Source organism: Silurus meridionalis, unplaced genomic scaffold (assembly GCF_014805685.1).
Source record: "Silurus meridionalis isolate SWU-2019-XX unplaced genomic scaffold, ASM1480568v1 Scaffold355, whole genome shotgun sequence".
NCBI lineage: Eukaryota > Metazoa > Chordata > Actinopteri > Siluriformes > Siluridae > Silurus > Silurus meridionalis.
In genome coordinates this window covers 791-16,328 of record NW_025804518.1, presented here as the reverse complement: position 1 = coordinate 16,328, position 15,538 = coordinate 791, and the positions used below count along the sequence as shown (strand labels likewise).

At 37.3% G+C, this 15,538-nt stretch overlaps 1 protein-coding gene and 1 long non-coding RNA gene across 2 annotated transcripts; both read right to left on the bottom strand.

Moving 5' to 3' along the window:
* Window positions 1–4,568: 4,568 nt before the first annotated feature.
* On the bottom strand, window positions 4,569–7,721 carry LOC124382458. Its single transcript, XR_006925032.1, has 4 exons — window positions 7,621–7,721; window positions 6,315–6,560; window positions 5,529–5,636; window positions 4,569–5,443 (listed from the first exon to the last, which is right to left on the bottom strand). It is a non-coding gene; the product is annotated as an uncharacterized LOC124382458 (long non-coding RNA).
* A 42-nt stretch (window positions 7,722–7,763) lies between these two features.
* Window positions 7,764–13,734, bottom strand: LOC124382460 (Fc receptor-like protein 5; the record flags this gene model as incomplete). The annotated part of the gene is made up of 5 exons (XM_046844556.1): window positions 7,764–7,870; window positions 8,209–8,481; window positions 10,367–10,636; window positions 10,798–11,049; window positions 13,438–13,734. Coding segments are annotated over 5 exons (1,199 nt in total), but the record flags the coding sequence as incomplete, so codon positions are not given.
* Window positions 13,735–15,538: the final 1,804 nt, after the last annotated feature.

Genomic DNA, 15,538 nt, shown 5'->3' with positions numbered 1-15,538 from the left:
TTTTTTGTTTGTGTTTGTTGTTATACAGAGCCACATTGTATCTTGTTTAAATCTCTGCATTAGATATAATGTTTTGATGTAATTTATGTAATTAAACCTTATGGAAACCTGGTCATTAAATAAACCACATATCTGGATATTTCCTGTTTGCGGGTAAACTTTTTTCAATAAAATGTTTAATAAAATGATCAAACAGAAGCATAACAACTTTTTAGAAAAGAAAAGGACAAACAAAACTTAATTTGAAATATATTTAAACAATAAGCAATGCTCCACTTCATTACAAATATAACACACACTGCACATTTATACCTGAGTAAATTATATCTAGAACATCATTTGTATTAAAATTCATATTGCTCAAGTCAAGTCAAGTCAAGTGGCTTTTATTGTCATTTTTACTATACACAGTGGTACACAGTACACAGTAAAAACGAAACAACGTTCCTCCGGAACCCTGGTGCTACACTAAACAACAAAACAACATAAAGTGCATCGAGTGCAGCCTGGTGCAAACAGTGCAAACAAAAGAACAGTACAGACAGACAACACAAGACAAGACAAAAGACAAAAAACAAGTATAGCGCCGACTAGTAAACCTACTGTATACTTACATATACAGTACTGTGTGAGGAGAAATGTAAAACTATACCCAGGAGAAAGTACAAACAGAACAGAGCAATGTAGTGCAAAAACAGCAGCAAGGAGGTGCAAAGACAGCATGTAAACATTCTACTGTAGTATAAAAGGTGCAAAACAGCATGTAAACATTGTACTGAATATAAGGTAGTATAAATAATAAATATATAAATGGTGGTGGAGTGGATCGAGATGAGTGATGATTGTGTTTAGTCCAGGTTGTACAGTTCAGTAACAGTAACACACAGTGAGTGTGTGTGTGTGCGTGTGTAAGTGAGTGTGTGTGAGTTCTGTTCAGTTCTTTGTATTGAGAAGCCTGATGGCTTGTGGAAGAAACTGTTACACAGTCTTGTTGTGACGGCCCGAATGCTTCGGAACCGTTTTCCTGATGGTAGGAGGGTGAAGTATGTGTGAGGGTGTGTGTGATCGTCCACAATGCTGTGTGCTTTGCGGATGCAGCGTGTGGTGTAAATGTCCATGATAGAGGGAGAGAGACTCGATGATCTTCTCAGCTGTCCTCACTATCCTCTGTAGGGTCTTGCGATCCGAGACGGTGCAATTCCCAAACCAGGCAGTGATGCAGCTGCTCAGATGCTCTCAATGGTCCCTCTGTAGAACATGGACAGGATGGGGAGGGAGGTGGGCTTTCCTCAGCCTTCTCAGGAAGTAGAGACGCTGCTGGGCTTTCTTGGTGATGGAGCTGGTGTTAAGTGACCAGGTGAGGTTGTCCGCCAGATGAACACCAAGGAATTTGGTGCTCTTGACGATCTCCACAGAGGATCCATCGATAATCAGTGAAGATTGGTCGCTCTGTGCTCTCCTGAAGTCCACAACCATCTCTTTCGTTTTGTCCACGTTCAGAGACAGGTTGTTTGCTCCACACCAGGCAGTTAACCCTTGCACCTCTTCTCTATATGCTGACTCATCGTTCCTGCTGATTAGACCCACCACGGTCGTGTCATTAGCGAACTTGATGATATGATTTGAGCTGTGCGTTGGTGCACAGTCGTGAGTCAGCAGAGTGAACAGCAGTGGACTGAGCACACAGCCTGAGGGGCTCCAGTGCTCAGTGTGGTGGTGCTGGAGATGCTGTTCCCGATCCGGACTGCCTGAGGTCTCCCAGTCAGGAAATCCAGGATCCAGTTTCAGAGAGAGGTGTTCAGGCCCAGAAGGTTCAGCTTCTCGATCAGGTGCTGAGGAATGATTGTGTTGAATGCTGAGCTGAAATCAATGAACAGCATTCGTACATATGAGTCCTTGTTATCCAGGTGGGTGAGGGCCAGGTGGAGGGTTGTGGAGATGGCATCGTCCGTGGAACGGTTTGGACGATACGCAAACTGCATGGGGTCCAGGGAGGGTGGAAGCTGTGTCTTGATGTGCCTCATGACAAGCCTCTCAAGCACTTCATCACGATGGGTGTGAGCGCGACGGGACGATAGTCATTGAGGCAGGAGACAGTCGATTTCTTTGGCACAGGAACGATGGTCGTTGTCTTGAGGCACGTGGGAACAACGTTACTGCTCAGGGAGATGTTGAAGATGTCAGTGAAGACATCTGCTAGTTGTTCTGCACATTCCTGAGCACTCTGCCAGGAATGTTGTCAGGTCCAGCAGACTTCCGTGGGTTAACTCTGCATAGAGTTTTCCTCACTTCAGCTGTGGTTAGACAGAGCACCTGGTCAGTGGGAGGAGGGATGGTCTTCCTCGCCACCACATTGTTCTGTACCTCAAACCGGGCGTAGAAGTCGTTCAGCGCATCTGGGAGGGAGGCGTCACGGTCACAAGCAGGTGATGTGGTCTTGTAATTCGTGATCGCCTGGATGCCCTGCCACATGCGCCGAGTGTCTCCACTGTCCTGGAAGTGGTCGTGGATTTTCTTCGGCGTGCGCGCTTTGCCTCTCTGATAGCACGGGACAGTTTGGCCCTTGCTGTTTTAAGGCCGCCTTGTCCCCTGTTCTGAAGGCAGAGTCTCTTTGTTTCAACAGCGCACGCACATTTGCAGTCATCCACGGCTTCTGGTTGAGCGTAGTGATGGTCTTGGAGATGGTCACATCGTCAACGCACTTGCTGATGTAGCAGGTCACTGATGATGTGTACTCTTCCAAGTTGATGGAATCGCCGTAGGTTGCAGCCTCTAAACATGTCCCAGTCAGTGCACTCAAAACAGTCCTGAAGAGCAGAAGTAGCTCCTTCTGGCCAGGTTTTCACCTGTTTCAGAACCGGTTTAGAGCGTCTGATGAGCGGTCTGTATGCTGGAATCAACATAACAGAGCAGTGGTCTGAGTATCCGAGATGGGGCCGGGGCTCCGCACGATACGCGCCGGGGATGTTTGTGTAAACACGATCCAGCGTGTTCGCTCCTCTCGTTGCAAAGTCCACATGCTGATGGAGTTTAGGAAGCACAGTCTTGAGATTCGCATGGTTGAAATCTCCGCGATAATAAACAATCCGTCGGGTGAGCATTCTGCAGGTCGCTAATAGCGCCGTAGAGTTCACTCAGTGCCTCCTTAGCATTAGCACTGGGAGGAATGTACACTCCGACGATGTAAACAGTGGTGAATTCCCGTGGTAAATAAAAAGGTCTGCATCTAACAGTCACAAACTCCACTAGCGATGAGCAGTAGCATGAAACAAGCACAGAGTTCTTACACCATTCCGTGTTGATATAAACACACACGCCACCACCGCGAGTCTTACCGCACAGAGCTGTGTTTCTGTCGGCTCGAAACACGGTTAGCCCGTCTAGCTGGATGGCGGCGTCCGAACTCTGTCGCTGAGCCACGCCTCCGTGAAAACAAAGACGCAACAGTCTCTAAACTCGCCGTGTGGTTTGCTGGAGTCGGATGTAGTCCAGTTTATTATCCAGGAGCAGACGTTGAAAGAAAATGGACGGGAGAGCCGGCCGGCTAGGGTTAGCATTTAGCCTAGCACGGACACCCGCCCGCTTGCCGCGCTTCCGCTTCCTCGAACAGCGCCGAGGTCTCCTCTCCCGCCACCGCATCAGGTAACACCGAGGGCTGGGGCCTGGTCTTTGTGGCCGAGGTCGCAGCAAGCCGAGGTCGCGAAGGTTGTTGATAAGATCATCATGCAGATTGTTGGTTGCATGATGCCTGTACCGTAAGAGTGTCTGGTGGTCGTACACATGAACACAGCTGACTCTGGTGTCCATGTATTGTGGAAGGTCGGGCTAAATATGGTGAAAGCACCATTTTGAGCAGCTATTGCCGCGCCGCCATCTTGGATCTTGGATTCCCTTTTTGTGCTAAACACAAAAAGGGAAAAGAAAAGAAAATCAAGTTATACAAACAATATATCAGAAATAAAAATCATCCAAAAATAATCGAAATATCAGATTAGACATTGTAGTTAAATTGTATTTACTAACAGTATGTACACGAATATTGTCGGGATTATGATGTTCATGATTTGGCCACTAGAGGTCCTCAATGCTTTTCCATGTGTTTTCTCTGTACGTTAAATAGTCACTGCTGCCTGCGTCCTGTTCCCGCTGTGTGTTCAAGTTAAAGGTGAAATATAGGGGCTAAAATTCTCCTGCATACAGTTTCTTGACTTGACCAAAAATCAAGGAACAGGGAAACACACACGCATGAGAGAAATCAGATCCAGTAAATTAAACTATAAAGATAATTTGAGGGAGCATTGATGGCCTGTTCAGAGCTTCTGTTACTGTAAAAAAATCCAGAGAAGAAATACAAAGTAAAAATATAATGAAAAGGGGCAAAGCAAAATATCTCCTGCATGAACATTTTCTTGACTTAAACAAAAGTCTGAACATACAGTGGAAATTACAAACCATTTCACATCACCAGGAAAACATGTACACACGAAGGAAATGCAGTAAATGAAAATACAGAGAAGACAAAATGAGGAAGCAGTGATGTTCTATAGTTACAGACAGACAGACTTTATTGATACCGTGAGGGAAAATATTGCAATACAGCAGCAGCAGGTTAAACAATCAGTAATAAAAGCAGAATGTAATTAATAATTGTAATTAAAACAAATAAGAGAATATACCAGATGATGCTACACAGAAAAAGAGTGAAAAACTGACAATTCAAAATGAAAGTGAATTATGGGATATGTATATAATATTATCATGTTACATGGAGGTGAGTTCAGTGCAATGGCAAACAGTAGGAATGATTTTCTGAACTGTTCTTTGTGAGAGTGAAGCTGAATCAGTCTGTTAGAGAATGAACTTCACTGCCTCTGTATGGAATCATGTAGTGGGTGGGAGGATTTTTCATGATTGACAGGAGTTTGTTCAGTGACCTGTTGTCCCTCACTGTCTCCAATCTGTCCAGTTTGTGTCTGATTATGTATTCAGCCTTGCGGATGATTTTATTGATCTCGCCTGCATCCCTGACACTGATGCTGCTCCCCAGCAGACCACAGCACTATATAGAGCACTTTCCATAACAGACTGATAAAAGATTCCCATCATCCTGCTGCATACAGGATCTGAGCTTCCTCAGGAAATAAAGTCTGCTCAAACCCTTCTTATACACAGTGTCCGTGTTGGTCCTCCAGTCCAATCTACTGTTCAAGTGAACTCCCAAGAACTTGTAGCCGTCCATGACCTCAAATCCTCACTCATGATGGTAACAGGTTTAATCACAGGTTTAATGAAACAAGTCTAAATCCTCACAGAAAGTGTTCTCTTACACTGGACACTGTTGTTATGTAAAAACTAAATTATAAAACAGAAAACCTGCTATTTAACACTCAGAAAGATGTTTCAGCTTCTATCACTCTGTATGGTCTGTTATCATCAGGTTCAGCTGTAAAACACACAATCATGAACACTTCAAATGAGTCTCTTATTAAATGTGAGGGTTTTATGTGATGGTTAATGAAGATTCTTACTTTGAGCTCTGTAGCATTTCACTGCCAGAATGAAGGTCACCAGCACATACACAGAAACTGTTACTGCACTGCTGAGGAGCTTCAGAACCGACAGTGACGCTGCAGAACCTGTTTGAATTGGAGAGAGAAATACTGATATAAATAAATATATAAATACAATTATACAAAGCATTCATTTGCTGTTCATACATTTAAATTTAATGGCAAAATACAGTTCTCTGTCTAAGTGTTAGAAACGGTTTCTAAATTTATATGATTATTTTTGAAACATTTAATTAAACATTAGGAAAATTAATAGAAGAAATATATTTGCTTCTTCTTATTGATTATGTAGAAAAAATTATATAATCTCCTAATACAGTTTAGTTTGTAAAATTCACACTTTCTATCAGACAGTGTTGTATTATTTAACATGAGGTGATGGGCAGGTTCACACTTCTCAGGTTAGTCACAGACTGTAGCTGGTTGTCTGTACAGTGTCTAATGTGGGCTTTAATAAATAGTATTCAGAACTGAAATGTTTTATGATTATTGATGGATACTCATCAACACAGAGTCTAAACCAACCACACTGATAATCACTCAGCATATTTCCCTCTTCTACATACTTCACCTACAACCTAATGTTTATTTTAAAATTTACTAATTTCTACACCATAAATTCCAAAAAAGCAATAAATATTTTTACACACATTCAAGTAGCTTGAAAAGTGTAAATGACTAAAGCCATAAATATTTTCTGATGTCTGAAGAGTATTTTAGATGAATATATGAATAATTTCTCACCTCTGACTGAAATCCAGCTTCTCGGTGACTCTCCTCTCTCTGGATGTTTACAGTGGTAGAAACCTTCATCTGACTTTGACACACTGCTGATGGTCATCACTCCTGTAGTCTGATTCTGGATGATTGAATCATTTTTATAGAAATCAATACCAGTTGAGATCTTTGTGTTGTGATATAAACAGTGTAAAGTCAGAGGATTTCCCTCAGTTACAGGATGGACAGGACTGTTCAGGATCACATCACCATCTGTAGGAAAGAGAAAGAGAACAATAAAAACACAAAGTGTGTAAAAGTATAATTTTAACATGCAGACCTCTAATGATCTGTTCCATGTGACACTGCTGTAGAAACAAACTGCCATATTTAAGACCAGAAGATTGTGGAAGATGCGACAATAGCAGCAAAAATAATAATATTCAATTCTATTACATTGTAAAATGCTGAATCCTCTATAAAGGACACTTTATATCAGGTAACTAGGAGGCTATAATAACATGTGCTAAGCTAAATAAATGATCTGAGCATGTGTCTGAGACAGAAGTGTAAAGGATTTATGGTTAATATTTATTGCTTTAGTAGTAAGTTTTTAAAATAACACATATAATTGTGTACATACCTGCTGGACATCACTACATATCTATCTAGGATACATATTTATATAAATATATCTGTAAATGGTAGATTTTCATGTCTGTACTGACTCCTGATCTGTATTTATTTTTTCTGCTACTTGGTATGGATCATAAATGATGACTACAGGAAAGAGGTCACATGACCAAAACAAATCAATGGATATTTAAATCTACAACAAAATGCACTGTAGGAAATCACTGGTTATATGAATGACAAAGTCATTAAACCTTTTGTTTAATATGCAATATAGCAATAATATGACAATTATTCTAGTGTTCAATTTTGTTATTAGAAGAACACAGCAGTAAAATAAAAACTAGCTATGAATGAAATATTTGTGTAAAAGCTTTCATCATTAACTCAGGTTATAGAAACACCACTACAACGATGCAGTTATTATAACCGTGACTTACAGAAGGAAACTGAGAGATACATGTCTTGAAATGTTTAATGTAATTGTTTATCTGGAGTAGATACTGACACTGTGTTCAGTAAAATATCAAGTTCCTCAATTATTTTCAAATATTAAAAAGATTTTCAGCAGAGGAGAGTAAACATGATTTTATATTTAATTACTAGAAATATCATGTAATGTCTATTATTAAGAATATATTTTTATGTTTGGTCTGGTTTATATATTAAATTCTACTGATGAGAAGTGATAAAGACTCACTGTGTACTGTGATGTTGACAGAATCACTGCGTTCTCCAGATTCAGACTGACACCAGTAAACTCCAGTGTGTGATGGAGAGAGGAGCTGATGTTACATGTAGATCCTGAAACTGATGAACAATTAAGTTGTCCTCACTGTGTGTGTATCTTCTCACTGTCCATCCAGTAGAGTCTCTCTGGTCCTCACAGCTCAGTGAGAGAGAGTCAGCAGTAAAGTGTTGAGATCTGCTGGGATTGATGATCAGAGACACTGAAGCAGATTTATCGGTTAATAAATATATTAATGTTATTATATTTACATTTATTACTTATATTATAATTAATGTTGGTGAAAAATATGTAGAAAAAAAAAAGATTTAGTGTGTTGAAGTTGCTGCAGTGTACCAGAGTTAAATCATGAAACACAGACATACATTTCTTCTGTACAGTATAAAAGTTCAATCCTTCTCTTCTTCACTTATTCACACTCGAGCTTTATACTGGGTAAAATCTATTTGTTCTCTGTATGTAGGAGTGTAAATATAATTTACTGTGTTTCTACCCAGATCTTCTGTAAACTTGTTCTGTGTAATTCATTCACATACTCACCAGTAACATTTACCCAGAGTGCATCACTGTAGTGTGTGTAGTAGACTGGGTTTCCTCTTCCAGCTCTGCACCAGTACTGACCTCCATCAGAGACACTGACTGATCTGAACAAGTAGTGATTTGTTTCAGTCTCAGTTTCACGGCTCTGTGTGTCTTTGCTCCAGTAAAACTTCCATCCAGCAGACTGCAGCTTCAGTGTACAGTACAGAGTCACTGAGTTTCCTGTCAGTGCAGCTACTTTAAGATCTGATGTGAGTTCAGGTTCAGGTTTTTCTGTAAGAGAAAAAAACACATGTCACAGGAATCATTTTTGATGAACATAAATTTATCAGGAACCTCCTCAAAAAAGAAGAAAAAAACATTTTTGTTGTATCTGTAATGATCCTACACTCAGATGAAGATTAAAGTTTGTAACATTTAATTGATCTAAGACACTGAGCCTTTAGTTCATGTAGGCAGTGTTTATGAGGTGATTTTGTTGGATGCATTAAAGATTTCAAAATACTGTGTGTTTATCAGAGAAATCTGATCATGTCAAAAAAAAGACAAAAGGGTGATTCAAATATTATTAAAAAATAAATAGAAGTTTTTCTATTTCTATTTTCTATTTTATTTTTTTTAAATCATGAAATAAACTATTTGTCTCTCCTCATTACTGTAAATGTGTTATCAGAATTCAGATTGCTAGAAATAAAGCAGGTGGAAAATGTAGATGTCTTTATCTAGACATGGAGGATGTTTTAATAGTGTGTATGTGACCATCTCATAGCTGTGTTAGTAACTGTGTCTGTGAAGTTTTCATTCACAACTGAATCTCATGAGTTTGGTGCTTTAAAAGTTACCACCTGGTAACAACTAAAGATAAGAGAGAGAAAGTGACTGTTCATTTGTCACAAGGGCACTGAAGACCATTCTGAATTTGAGGTTGATGGAGATCATTGTCACATGACCACAGCTCTCTCATGACACACTCATCTGTATAAAGCACTTTCAGTTTGGGTTGGATTTTCCATTGTCTTATTTTTGGACTGATGTAACAACTATTGCTACTTTATATTACACATGCTGACACACTGACTGACACTGATTTTCTGATCAGTTCACGTTTCTTCTATCTGTTGTCTCCCTTATTTGGTTTCAATTAGCACTTCTGTTTACCTGCAGAACACATTATCATTATAATTTTTCCTGCCGCTTGCCGCTCCACCTCCTGGCTACAGGCAAGCAAAAAAAAGTTTTATTACAATAAAATATCTGTTGTGAGCATGCAATTTACAAACAAGGCAACTAGTTATTTAAATTGAACATTGTATAAAACCTGTATAGAATCCACAGTATAGTTTCTCTCTCTCTCTGTGTGTGTGTGTGTGTGTGTGTGTGTGTGTGTTAAATAAAATAGTAAATATTTAAGATGTAATGCTTCTCTGCATTTTAGTCAAATGGAGATTAATTTGTTTACCCATAAACCCCACAGCTACCCAATAGCTCATGTCCTTAGTTTTGTTGGAATAAGTTTTTTGTGGAAAAATATGTTTATAGGTGGTCTGTGGTGGTACATTTCATAACATGTGTATTTACTATCACAAAGCTTCCTGAGTTTATATCTGTTTCCACTAGATGGCGCATGTGCACTTAGATAGTCGCTTAGATAGTCGGTACCCTTTTATTAGTTTAATTAGTATAATTTTATATATTAATTATTGTATAAAGTTAATTGTGATTTCCACACTAAATTGTTGATTACTTTGGAAATAATTATTTATCCTAAAAGCTTTTGGTAATGTTTTATTTTATTCCCATCATGCCTTATGGCACTTCCTGTTATATGATCTGCATGAAGAGATGAACGATGCTACAGAATCATCGAAATATTTCATGTGTTTCCTTTTGCCATTATAATCATCCAATCAAGAGACTTCAAGATATATTCCCCTCTCTTAGCTCACAAGCAGGTAAAAGTGGTATGTGGATGTATTTTGTGTATATTTATGAGTTTAAAATCGTATGTGTATTTTCCATGTAATTGAATGGGGGAATGATTGTTATTTACGGTCTGTTTATTTACTTCTACAGTGTTGATGTCCACGTGCATTAAGAGAAATACATGTCTACACTTTAAATTGTTCATAGGAGAGAATATGTGAGACAAAACACTCACCTGCTACAGTCAGTGTAACTGCATCACTGCTCTGTGTGTATTTTGGGGCTGATGATTGAGTTCCTTTACAGCTATAAGGACCTTTATTAGAGTCTTTAACATCAGTGATTGTGTAGGTCTTCTCTCCTGCAACAGCTCTGATTTCTTCATTACTTCTATTCCAGTGATACTTCCAGGATCCTCCAGTCTGTATGTCACATGTGAGAGTGACAGTTTCCCCAATGAACACATTCACAGCTGGGTGTATTTTCACTACAGGCTTTGGTCTCGCTATACAAAGATAATAAAAATGTACCAAACAGTACATGTAATTTTATTTAAACATCATATTATATTATTACACAATAGCAATAAATGTTAGAATAATTACGTTTTTCCTGCATTTTTTCTACCTTTAATTGTGCAGTGAAAATGTAGAAAACATGATGTACCTTTAACTGTAACTGTAACTGCAGCACTGAACTCTGACTCGTAGTTTCCCCTGAGTGCTTTGCAGTAGTATGTTGTTTGTCCTTCATTAGAGATTATCACACTGAGTGGGTTGGTATTTTGGGCTTCAGGTAATTTATGGTTATCTTTATACCAGGAAAAGCTCCATCCAGTAGACTGCAGATTACAGTTGAGAGTAACTGTGTCTCCAGTGTAGATGAAGCTCTGAGGTTTCACAGTCGGTTTGGGTTTTTCTGTTGATAAGAAATGATGAAGATCTGGATTTACATTTACAGCATAAGCAGATGTTTTATCTCTGTGCCTATGCATCTGGATACAGTGTTTATTTTAAAGGTTAAAGTGAAGTGATTTTTTCTAACAGTTTACATGCAGCACAAAATGAAATCAATGATTGAACTGAAGTGTAAAAGGTCAGTGTTCTGCCCCATGATGTTTTATAAATAGTGTCCCAGAATCTGAACCAAACTGCACACATTAGTGTCTTTATATATTATTCAAAAATGTATTTTTAATTGGAAATCCACAGCTGTGAAACATGAACAATATAATCAGTTGAGGAAACTCACAACAATCCCAAAGACTAATAAACTGTAATTATAAATTAAAGTAAACAGAGAGAAATATAGCAGTAAAATCATTATAAAAAGACTGTTTCTTTATTCAATTTCTTTTTTTGTTTTTCCATTCAGTAAAATCTGGAAACTAGTGATCACTTTCACATAGAGAATATAAGCAATAACACACATTTACACACACACACACACACACACACACACACACACACACACACACACACACACACACACACACACACACATTTACACACCTGATACAGTTAGTGTAACAGGAAGTCTAACTAAAATTCTACATTTTCCAGTTTAATTTAATCACCTGCTTATTTACACATTTAATAAACATTATTGACTGAACTTATAATTCATTTATTCATAGTGTTTCATCCATCTATTAGATCCCTTCACTTTTTCTCTCTCCACTTACTGTAAGAGTCACAAATAAACTGAACACTTTGCTGAAATTTATATTTATGTTTGTTAATCCTGAAAATGATTATGTAAATAAACATATAAATATGTACATTATTTAAAACAACATTTGACTGATTTTGTTACAGTTTTATTAGAAAATAAACCAAGTACATGCATGTAAGTTTTCCACCTCAAGAAATCTGTCAGCTTGTGTGCATGTTATAATGCTATACTAAAGACTTTTATCTCCCAATACAAAGATAACAAAAACTTCATCATATATAATGTACACACAACCTGCACTTATAAGTATAGACTATTACATAAATACACTAAAATCATTATCATATAAATTAAATAAAATAATAATCACACTCGGTTTTGGTTTCCTGTTGATATGAAATGATGAACATATCAGAGCTGCTTTTATCTTTGCAACATATTTGATATTTTTACAATATCTCTCTCTCTCTCTCTCTTTCTCTCTCTCTCTCTCTCTCTCTCTGTTTAATGAACAAATGCATTTTAATGAATGTATAAAGTAAATAATATACAAAATGCCAAATAGCTGTTTTCCTATAAAAGTGGGTTATTTTTCCACTTCAAACATCATCATTAAAATGATATAAATGCAGTACACTGAATTGTGGGTCTGAATAACAGCCTGTATTTTACAGTCTAACTTAATAAGCTGCTTATTTAAATATTAACACTTAATGAATTCACACAGAATCTTTCAATGCCTTATTAAACCATAATTATGGGGTGTTTTATGCACCCATTTATACACCCATGAGATCTCTTATCTCTTACCTAGTTCCATTATATTTATTATTATTAAGACTTTCACAAATAAACTCTGTGGTGTTCTAAAATATTTACCCATGTTTCTAAATCTTTAAGTATCAAATTATCTGTACATGATCTGAATTACATTATGCTTATTGTATTACAGTTGATCACATGTTTAGAAGCAACATAAATACACATTTATAATCCTTATTTGAAAAAAAGAAATATGCAACGTGTTTGTCGTTTTATTCCCTCGACACCTGCAGGTCAAATTTTAGAAATACTGTGATGCCTTACAAACTCTACTGTAGAATTGTGGGTCTGTGTTGCTTGTTGAAACTTTATATGGTGATTTATGCACATGAATTACTGCAGATAGTGAAAGTAGCACTCATTAGTACAGCTGATGTGTATACAGACTCTGTGATGGACTGAAATGTGTTCTAGTAGTTTGTTTGTAAAAATTTGTTTGCAGCTGGAAGCTTGGATTAAAACCTGCCCTCATCAGTACCTATTTAAAAAAGGTTACATAAAAAAGGTACAAAAGTAAAACTTTGAAATTTGACCTCATTAGAGAAGGATCAGTCTGAGCATTAGGTTAAGAAAATGTTTCTTAAGTTATTAAAAATGTTGATGAATCCTGTATTGTTCAGTTATCAAGGAAATGTGAGGCTTTAAGACAGAACAGTGAAAACTAATGAAAACAGGCAGAAGGAAACTGTAATGTAATAATGAGACTCAGATTCAGTGAAGCTCATTGAAAAGAAATCACCAATACATTTTACATTATTATTATTTTGTGTATGAAATTAATAAAAAGCAATAACTTAAACTCACACTCACCTGATACAATGAGAGTAACAGGATCACTTGTCTTTGAGATCTGATTGTCACTGTGTCTCCTCCCACTGCAGGTGTATTTCCCTCTATAATAGTTTTTAAAGCTGAAGCTGATCTCCTGTGTTGTATAAGGTGAATTTAGCTTCTGATAATAAGGATTCATGTAATTTTTCCTTTCCTCAAACCAGTCGTATCTCCACTCAGTGTCTCTTCCTCTCTGTATTTCACACCTGAAAGTCACAGTTTCTCCTCTGAACACTTGTGTATCAGGCTTTATAATCACCACAGGTTTAGGATTCTCTGTAAAAACAAACAAACAAATAAAATATATTTTGTATGAATTTAATCTCAACATCATTATCCTAACGAGTAATAACATTTCAATATTAGAATACAGAATATTTGTTCAGCTGTAAATAAATTGACAGAGATTTTTATCAAGTATTTATAATGGAATAAATGCAGATCCCACTGTGTCTCAACTATAAACATTTATCAAGATACTTAAAAAAGAATTGTATCATTTTTTACTTCTGATTCATGTTTGAAGTACAGTGTTCGCATCCTGTTTTCCTGACTTTCCATTTTCTTTCACACACACACACACACACACACACACACACACACACACAGGCTTGTCATCTATTTCATGAGATGATACATTTTCTTTTAATGCAAGAAATTTTTAGCATATCAACCTGTTTTCTGTCATTCCATGGCTTTTTAATCTACCACAGACGTGGTCTAGAATACGAAGATAACAACAAGCAAGTCAGAAGGCAATAAGAAGTCTGGATTAATGTGGATGAGACAGAGGGAGTCAGTGATGTAAACATGACTGAGAACAGAGACTTTCCTGATCACCTGATCATAATTTGTTATCTGCTTGTGGTCTATATGGTGGATGTGGAATCCATTCTTTAGGTAACAAAATTAACCCAAATAACATTTGCATGAAGCATCAATATTTGTTAAATATCTTAATCGATTGACAGCCATAATTAATATATTAATATGATGTAAGGTCTAGTTACCATGACACTAAAACAGTAATGGCTACATTTCACTTACGTATACATCAGAGCCCAAACCTCTTTACTTTAACTTGAGTAAAAATTTCAGTCAGCATTTTAACTTTTACCAAAGTATTTTAAAACATGAGTATCTGTACTTCTACTTATAAAGGATGTGTGAACTTTGCCACCTCTGGTTCTTTCAAATGCCACACACAGAAATATAAAATAAACAAATGCAAAGGAGAAAAAATACAGGAAAATAGGAAAAACATCCACTGTCAGCTAGCAAAAATCATAACAATAATAGTACTAAAATGTAAAGTTTTTCAACATTTAATACATAAATCGACAGGCGTTTATTTGACCTCTCACTCTGCTATATATAAATATATGAGTTCTCTATGTAATGTTGTGTTTGTGTGATCTCTCACTCCGCTATATATAAGAGCTCTCTATGTAACGTTGTGTTTGTGTGATCTCTCACTCCGCTATATATAAGAGCTCTCTATGTAACGCCAGTGTTTGTGTGATCTCTCACTCTGCTATATATAAGAGCTCTCTATGTAACGTTGTGTTTGTGTGATCTCTCACTCTGCTATATATAAGAGCTCTCTATGTAACGTTGTGTTTGTGTGATCTCTCACTCTGCTATATATAAGAGCTCTCTATGTAACGTTGTGTTTGCATGACCTCACACTCCGCTATATATAAGAGCTCTCTATGTAACGTTGTGTTTGTGTGATCTCTCACTCCGCTATATATAGAGCTCTCTATGTAACGTTGTGTTTGTGTGATCTCTCACTCCGCTATATATAAGAGCTCTCTATGTAACGTTGTGTTTGTGTGATCTCTCACCGCTATATATAAGAGCTCTCTATGTAACGTTGTGTTTGTGTGATCTCTCACTCCGCTATATATAAGAGCTCTCTATGTAACGTTGTGTTTGTGTGATCTCACTCCGCTATATATAAGTGATCTCTATGTAACGTTGTGTTTGTGTGATCTCTCACTCCGCTATATATAAGAGCTCTCTATGTAATGTTGTGTTTGTGATCTCTCACTCCGCTATATATAAGAGCTCTATGTAA